We start from the raw sequence: 9,502 nt of genomic DNA, 5'->3' as shown, positions 1-9,502 counted from the left end.
TGACCTGAGCTGAAGGCAGATGCTTAACTGACTGAGCCACCCAGGCACCCTGAGCGTACACCTTTAAAACTTTGTAGGGGTATTGTCACGTCTCTAAAATGACTCTGCCAGTTATCTTTTTATTTTTTTAAGATTTATTTATTTACTTATTTGAGAGAAAGAGTGAGCAAGAGAGAGAGGGAGAGAGCATGAGCAGGGGAGGAGTGGAGGGAGAGGGAGAAGCAGACTCCTCACTGAGCAGGGAGCCCAACGTGGGGCTCGATCCCAGGACCCTGGGATCATGACCTAAGCCAAAGACAGACACTTAACTGACTGAGCCACCCAGGTGCCCTTTGCTAATTATCTTTTTCCAGCTGTGCTCAAGACTACTTTTCCACATCTTTTAAAATTTTCCCAATCTGATAGGGAGGGGTGTATTATATATTTCTTTTCTTTTGTGAGTACATGATTACTAGTGGTGTACTGCGTCATTGTCACCTGTAGGAAATCTGTTACTTGTATATTAGCTTTGTTTAGGGTTTTTTTTTTTTTAAAGATTTTATTTATTTATTCGACAGAGAGAGAGACAGCCAGTGAGAGAGGGCACACAAGCAGGGGGAGTGGGAGAGGGAGAAGCAGGCCCAGCGGAGGAGCCTGATGTGGGGCTTGATCCCAGAACGCCAGGATCACGCCCTGAGCCAAAGGCAGATGCTTAACAACTGAGCAACCCAGGTGCCCCTAGATTTGGAGAATTCTGATGACAAATTATTGCTGTAGTGAAATTATGCTTCTATATTTGAATTTCTTTTTTTATTAATTATTCTGTTCCTTTACTTTCCTTCACTATGGAGAATCTCATGATTCTCAAATCACATCCATGAAAAATAGTATAGAGGCAAATGAATTTAGCTTGGTAGGACTAACCAGTGGGGCAGAACTTCAGGCCCTACTCTTTATTCTGTTCACCCTCATCTATCTCATTGCTCTGGTTAGGTACCTGGGGATGATCATGTTGATTCTGTTGGGCTTTTGTCTCTACATGCCCATGTACATTTTTCTCACTAACCTGTCACTAGTAGACTTTTGTGACTCCTAGACAGTTATTCCAAAGATGACAGCTGGGCTCCTACTAGGAAGGACAAGGTCACCTCTACAATGTGTGTGCTGCTCAGATGTTCTTTTTTGTAGCCTTGACTCTGTGGAAAAATTTTTCTTGGCATCAATGGCTTATGACTACTACACAACAGTGTGTGACCCCTTACATTATACTACCACCTGTGTCCACCTGTGCATCTCACTTCACTGCAGCCTCCACCTTCTATGGCATAATCATTCTCATAAACTTACAGCCCAGGTCCAGTCATTCCATGGACAGAAACAAAATCCCATTCACGTTCTATACTAAGTTCATTCCCATGCTGAACCTTATTGTCCTAAGTATGAGGAACAAAGAAATCAAGAGTGCATTCAAGAAGGTTGTTTAGAGTTAAAATTGTCTTTAGAATTGGGATTTTAATGTTGGAGATTGTGCAATAATCTCGTTCCATTTCTCTCAGAACTTCCCCATACTATGAGTCACATTTAAGTCCCACTCTACACTTAATTCCTGAAATTATACCCTTATCCCTTCAAAAATACATTGGCTAGTAAAAAGTAAATGTCCACAAATGCAATAGCTGGACAAGGAAGGCTCAGGGAGCTCATAAGAAGCTTTGGAACCTGGATATATAAAAACTTACTAATGGCATTTGAACTATTCACTTGTTCTACATGCATGTCCTCTACCGCATGTCAATGCAAATATACATGTTAAACAGGAACATAAACAATCCCATGGACAGAAACACATGCATGTGCTCCATATGGGCATGTGGGCACATATCATGATGGTAGGAAATTTGTCAGAGGTAAATGGAATATATGTAATGTCTAATAAAATAATTTAGAATAATTAATTGGGTTATTTCCAGTCTTATTGATTTCTTTATTTGGATAACTTTTCTAAGAGTCCTAATTAAAGAAATGAGTCATGCTTGCCACTTGTATTCAACATAGCACTGGAAGTCCTAGTCATAGCAATCAGACAAGAAAAAAATAAAGGGCAACCAAACTGGTAAGGAAGAAATTGTCACTATTTGTAGACGACATGATACCATGCATAGAAAACCCTAAAGACAACACTAAAAAAACGTTAGAAGTAGTAAATGAATTCAGTAAAGTTGCAGAATGCAAAATTAATACACAGAAATTGATTGCATTTCTATACCCTAATAATGAAGTAACAGAAAGAGAAATTAAGAAAATAATTCCATTTACAATTCCACCAAAAAAAAGAACACTTAGAGGGGCACCTGGGTGGTGCAGTCAGTTAAGCCTTTGACTCTTGATTTCAGGTCAAGATCCCAGGGTTGTGGGATTGAGCACTGTGCTGGACTCTGTGCTCAGTGCAGATTCTGTTTAAGACTTTCTCCATCCCACTGTGCCCCATCCTCCCCGACTCTATCTCTCTCTCTCTCTTTCTCTCTAAAATAGGAAAAACTTAACCAAGGAAGCAAAAGACCTATACTATGAAAATTATAAAACATTGATGAAAGAAGTTGGAGACAAAAATAACAAATGAAAGATATTGCATGCTCATAGATTGAAAAATGTATTGCTGAAACGTCCATACTACCCAAAGTAATCTACAGATTCAGTGCAATCTGTATCAATATGCCAAAAGCATTTTTCACAGAGCTAGAACAAATAATACTAAAATTTATATGGAACCACAAAAGACTCCAAATAGTCAAAGAATCTGGAAAAAGAACAAAGCTGAAGGTATCACAATCCCAGATTTTAAGATATACTATAAAGTTGTAGTAAGCAAAGCAGGATGATACTGGCACAAGAATAGACACATAGACTACTAGAACAGAACAGAGATGCTTTTATGCTTTTACAGTCAATTAATCTTTGACAAAGGAGGAAAGAATATACAATGAGGAAAGACAGTCCCTTCCATAAATGGGGCTGGGAAATTGGACAGCTACATGCAAAAGAATGAAACTGAACCACTTTCTTACACAAGACACAAAAATAAACTCAAAATTGATTAAAGACCTAAATGCAGACCTAAAACCATAAAACTCCTAGAAAACACACACACAATAAATTCTTTGATATCAACCTTACCAACATTGTTCTAGATATGTCTCCTCAGGCAAAGGAAACAAAAACAAAAATAAACTACTGGGACTACAGCAATATAAAAAGCTTTTGCACAGTGAAGGAAACCATCAACAAAACAAAAAGGCAACTACCGAATGGGAGAAGATATTTGCAAATCATATATCTGATGAGGGGTTAATATGCAAAATACATAAAGAATTTATGCAATTCAACACCAAAAAAATTAGTTGATTTAAAAGTGGGCAGAAGACCTGAATGGACATTTTCCCAAAGAAGACATACAGAAAGCCAACAGACACATGAAAAGATATTCAACATCACTCATCATTGGGGAAATGCAAACCAAAACCACAATGAGATATAACCTTACAACTATCATAATGTCTAAAATAAAAAAGACAGGAAATAACAAGTGTTGGCAAGAATGTGGAGGGAAATGGGAAAGTGGGAAAGTAAATTTGTGCAACTGCTGTGTAAAACAGTATGGCACTTCATCAAAGTAAAATGTTTGTTGCAGCATTATTTACCACAACCAAGATATGGAAGCAACCCAGGTATCCACTGATAGAGAAATATTTCATTATATTACTCATCCATAAATGAGGATGGGATCTTGCCATTTACAACAATGTGGATGGACCTAGAGGGTCCTATGCTAAGTGAAACAAGTCAGTCAGAGGAAGACAAATACCATATACTTTCATTTGTATGTGAGATCTAAAGAACAAATGAACAAACAAACAAATAAAAAGAAGAAACAGACTCACAAATACAAAGAGCAAACTGATGGTTGCCAGAGGGGACGGGTGTACAGGGATGGGCAAAATGGGTGAAGGGGAGTGGGAGATACAGGCTTTTACTTATGGAATGAGTAAGTCACAGGAGAAAAGGTACAGCATAGGGAATATGGTCAACGGTATTGTAATAGCATTGTATGGGGTCAGATGGTAGTGACACTTATGAAGAATACAACATAACATATAGACTTGTCTATTCACTATGGCCTATGCCTGAAACTAACATAGCATTGTGTGTCAAATTATACTTCAGTTTATAAACAAAATAAACAAATAAATGACCACGAACTGAGAGTAGCAGGATTGAGGAATAAGAAGTCCAAATTCATGTTCCCCTAAAGAAACACAGATTTAACAATATAAGTAGCATAATGCTCTTATGAGAAGTCCAAAGTCCAGTTCAATGTCTCGTTTGTTGAAGTCCTAACCCACTGCACTTCGCAAAGTTATCTTATTTGCGACTAGAATTGTTGCAGGTTTAATTACTACAGATGGGGTCGTACTGGTGTTAGAGTGGGCCACACATCTAATAGGACTCATGTCCCTTAAAGAGAGAAATGTAGACAGACACACGCATAAGGGGGAACACCACATAAAGATGAAAATATAAGTCAGGAAGATGAAGCAGACCAAAGAATGCCAAAGAACGCCAACGCATCACCCAGATGCTCAGAGACAGATGTGAAACAAATTCTCCTTTTCAGAAATCACAAGCCACCAGCAGAACCAGCCCCATCGACACACTGACCACAGACTCCTAGGGCCAGAAATGTAAGACAGTAAATCTCTGTCGTTTAAGCCACCTGTTTTGGGGTACTTTTTAATGGCAATCTTAGGAAATTAGTACAGGTAACAATATGGGTGAATCTCAGACAGAACGTGCTCAGTGAAGGAATCCAGATACAAAGGCTACACACACTGGGATTCAATTTATAGGACATTCTGGCAAAGGCAAAATTACATGGACAAAAGCAGTTTAGTGGTTGCCAGGGGCTGCAGGTGGGAGAAGGGACTGATCGCAAAGAAGCTGGGGTTTGGTTTAGGTGATGGAACTCTCCTGTATCGCGACTGTGCTAGCGGTTACGTGACCTTGTAAATGTGACCAAACTCCGACATTTATACAACAGAAACTGGGGATATTATTGTTTGTAAATTCCACTTCAGTTAGAAAACTGAATAAGTTGGGGCGCCTGGGTGGCGCAGTCGTTAAGCGTCTGCCTTCGGCTCAGGATGTGATCCCGGCGTTTCGGGATCGAGTCCCACATCAGGCTTCTCCGCTGGAAGCCTGCTTCTTCCTCTCCCACTCCCTCTGCTGTGTTCCCTCTCTCGCTGGCTGTCTCTCTGTCACATAAATAAAAATAAAAATCTCAAAAAAAAAAAAAAAGAAAACTGAATAAGAAATAACAAGTGATATGAAAACATGCGTGCACCTTAATCAAATGCAGCTAGGGCCCCACAGGCTGCTTAATTGCTTCTCCCTGAGAAGGTGGATGAGAGCTACAGATGCCCTCCTGGGGGACAGGCACAGAGAACTCCGTGCCTACATAGCTCCCTCCTGATTCCATCAGTTAGACCCTGAAACCCCAACATGACTCAGCATGACATCATTTGTAGAGGGACCAGACCGTGTGCCGAGCCCCTTTGGCCATCATGTATTCACCTGACTGTGAATAGTTGGTAGTACATTCAGACCTTCCTCCCTGACCTTGGACCTGAGAATTTGCTTCAAGCCTGCGATCACGGGCAGGGAAAACACCTCAACATGAACGTTGTATTGCTTGACTTTAAAGGGATAACGCCTCAGCAAGGTGTTTTATTGAGCTTCCCTCCTTGGCTTATCACAGACCCAGTTGTGTGAATGATGTAGGAGAGGTCATTTTATTCTTTACCTTCCAAACCAGGAGAGAACAGGTGTCTCCTCCAAACGCCTAGTAAGAATCAATGGTGGATTCAGGGTTACTTGCGTAGAGGTCTTGAAATAGTTGACTGATACCTGATAGAGAACATCTCTAACAGTATATATGCTTTATTCCATGGCGAAAAGTCTGATTTCAGACTCACTATTCAGGATGTCCTGTCCCTTCTTTTCCAGCAGCAAGGTAAGCTTCTATGTTCCATATATACTTTTAGCGAGAAGTGTAATTCATGCAAAAGCTGTGGGGCAGCTCTACCTACTATATATTCGAGCACAGAAATAGATGATTTGAACATTATTCCTAAAGCAGTGAGCTGAGGCTGGGATTTAAAAATCAGGACTTCCATCGGTGGGGAGTTTCATGCTACTGATGGAATATATTCACGCTGCTGTCTTTTTTTGCTGTCACCAAGAAAAGGCAGGTGATGCTCTGATGCTATTAATCAGTAAGGTTTTTTTTTTTTATAAAAATTTTTTATTATGTTATGTTAGTCACCATTTTAAATTCATCTTATTTACTATCTCTCTCCTCTCACAGGAGGTTAAGAAAAACAGAAGACATGAAATAACCATTCTATAAACTCCGAAAGTGTTCTAATTAGACTGACCTGATCCGTACTCCACTGTAATCTTCCCCACATAATGTCATCCTTGCTATTCTTGCCGGCATGTCTGCAGATGCTGATGATGGAGTCGATTGGGTCATAGCTGGATTTGAATCTTGACTCTTCCTCATCAGAGGAATTGCATAGCTTTACAAAACTCCTCAAATCCTCAGTTCTCTTCATGGTAATGTGGGAGTAATAATTCTACTTATCTCACAATATTACCGTGAATTTAAATGAAATGATATGTGTTTACATACATGTATGTGAACACATGCATATATATACACAGACGTGCATGTAGCTCTTGCTGTTTGTACAACACGCCCCATTCTAAGGTGGTTACGATTGCTAGAGGCTGACAAACCTAATGACTTTGGACCCTGGGCTTCTGGAAGGAAGATGTGCAGAAGCGGGAGGACAGTGGTAGAGGATGATTAACAGAAGAGAGATGTCTTCCTAAAGGCTTCAAACTCAAATTAAAAAGATTTAAGACATTGTTTCTACACAAGAACGTATCACATAAAAAAAAGTTTTAAATGTGGAGCTCACCACCAAAACAGACCTGCCGGCTAAAGACAGCCAACAGACCAGGACCTTTCAGCCCTTGATCTCAGTGATTCAACTATGAGAGGATAGTAATGAGAGGAAGAATGAGTTTCAGAAAGGACATTCTTTGACTCATGCTACAATCTGGGATTTTACACCAAAGATATTACACCAAAGAATGGCTCATTTGGTATGGCTAGAACAGCTGCTCGAGCTGGCAGAGGACAGACAGACTGAGGAGCACTGGAAGGGAGAAAATCATCAGTGGACCAAGTGTGTGAGAACAAGGAAATCAAAGAGAGGCTCTAAGGCTTCAGAACTGATCCCCTGCCCCGAATCCCTACATGTTATCCCCCATCTTTCTCAAACATAAGGGCTATCATTCCATCCAATAAATAATACTACAGCTAACATATGTGTTAGGCCATGCTAACCACCCAGCATTTTGCTCATCGTTTATAAGGCATCATGTCTTTATTTCCCTCAAGAATATCTTCAGGTAGATCTCATGACAATCTTCATTTTGTATATGGAGAAAATCAGGTCCAGGTACTGAGGTTGGAACCAATGACCCTTCGGTAGTCAGGGATAGGGCTGATGTGCCCTCTTCCCAGAGCCCGAGCTCTACACCCGACGCTGTGCCTTGTTCTCTGAATGGCCTCTGCTGGTTGTACATGCCCATACCGCTCCAGTCACCCCACTACATCTACTCTGCTTGTATGCCTCCGTTACCCAAGTATAAAGCCCCAAACACTGATTTTGGGACAATGGAAACAATGAGTAATTGCAAATTGAGTTAAACTCAATGTTTTAAAAATTAAAATCAGCGGACTAAAGAAAAAATCTTTGGGTATAAAACTTAACTTTGGCAGTAATAATTTTACAAATTAGATACATTATTCAACCTCTGTGCCTCATTACTTAAATGGGCTTAATTATTAGTCAGTCTCATGGGGTCTTTGAGAAAAATAAATAAATACACACACACTGTCTAGAGCAGTTCTTGACACATGAGCAACACAGAAGTGTCAAAATTTACAAGCTCATGGAACTGAAATGACATATATTTGAATCCAGGCCTGCCATCTTGATCAAGACATTTCTTTTTCCACATCTCAGTTTACAAATTTACGAAATTTAGAAAGTGGGAGATGATCCACAAGGATCCTTTAGTTTCATCCACATATAACTATGTCGGTAATTCATGCATTACATTTTATTGTCAAGTTCATAGTAGAGACTTGAATAATTTTGAAGTCAGAATTACTGCTATGATGAAAAAATACATATCTATCATTTTTCTTTCTTTCTTTTCTCTCTTTCTTTCTCCTCTCTTTATCTCTCTCTCTCTCTCTCTCTTTCCCTTCAGGTATCTGTTTAAATTACACTTAAATTGCCTTTTTGTTTTTGACTCTGTTCCTTTATTTCTCATTGCTACAGGGCTTCCTGTGATTCCCCAACAACACCCATGGAGAACAACACAGAAGTGACTGAGTTCATCCTGCTGGGACTAACCAATGCCCCAGAGCTGCAGGTCCCCCTCTTTATTGTGTTCACCCTCATTTACCTCGTCAATGTGGTTGGGAACCTGGGCATGATGGCGCTGATTCTTCTGGACTCTCGTCTCCACACACCCATGTACTTCTTCCTCAGTAACCTGTCTCTGGTGGACTTTTGTTACTCTACAGCTGTCACTCCCAAGGTCATGGTTGGATTACTTATAGGAGACAAGGTCATCTCCTACAATGCATGTGCTGCTCAGATGTTCTTTTTTGTGGCCTTCGCCACTGTGGAAAACCTACTTTTGGTTTCAATGGCCTATGACCGCTACACAGCCGTGTGTAAACCCCTCCATTACACCACCATCATGACCACCAGTGTGTGTGCACAACTTGCCATAGGCTCCTACGCTTGTGGTTTCCTGAATGCCTCCATCCATATTCGGGACACGTTCAGTCTGTCTTTCTGCATGTCCAATCTGGTCCATCACTTTTTCTGTGATGTTCCAGCAGTCATGGCTCTCTCTTGCTCTGATAGACATGTCAGTGAGCTGGTTCTTGTTGTTGTAGCAAGTTTCAATATTCTTATTGCTCTCCTCATTATCTTGATTTCCTACCTGTTCATTTTTATCACCATCCTGAAGATGCACTCAGCTGAGGGATATCAGAAGGCTTTATCCACCTGTGCCTCCCACCTCACTACAGTCTCCATCTTCTATGGGACAGTCATCTTCATGTACTCTCAGCCCAGCTCCAGCCACTCCATGGACTCAGACAAAATCGCATCTGTGTTCTACACTATGATCATCCCCATGCTGAACCCCCTGGTCTACAGCCTGAGGANTAGCCTGAGGAACAAAGAGGTTAAAACGGCTTTTAAGAAGGTGGTCGAGAAAGCAAAATTGTCTCTAGGCTCTGACTCTTAAAGTGTAGGATCCACAGTGACCTGTGTCATTGCTGTCAGGTCTCTAACATGCAATAACCATT

The 9,502-nt window shown here is 40.5% G+C and overlaps 1 protein-coding gene across 1 annotated transcript; it reads left to right on the top strand.

Annotated features, from left to right (window-relative positions):
* The first annotated feature begins 8,484 nt into the window (after positions 1-8,484).
* LOC100474092 (olfactory receptor 5B3) lies at positions 8,485-9,441 on the top strand. The gene has a single exon (XM_002930994.4). It carries the CDS (start codon positions 8,485-8,487, stop codon positions 9,439-9,441), a length of 957 nt encoding a protein of 318 aa, XP_002931040.2.
* Positions 9,442-9,502: the final 61 nt, after the last annotated feature.

Source organism: Ailuropoda melanoleuca, unplaced genomic scaffold (genome assembly GCF_002007445.2).
Source record: "Ailuropoda melanoleuca isolate Jingjing unplaced genomic scaffold, ASM200744v2 unplaced-scaffold4931, whole genome shotgun sequence".
Classification (NCBI taxonomy): Eukaryota; Metazoa; Chordata; class Mammalia; order Carnivora; family Ursidae; genus Ailuropoda; species Ailuropoda melanoleuca.
The sequence above is the reverse complement of the archived record's forward strand: the minus strand, read 5'-3'. Positions and strand labels throughout refer to the sequence as shown.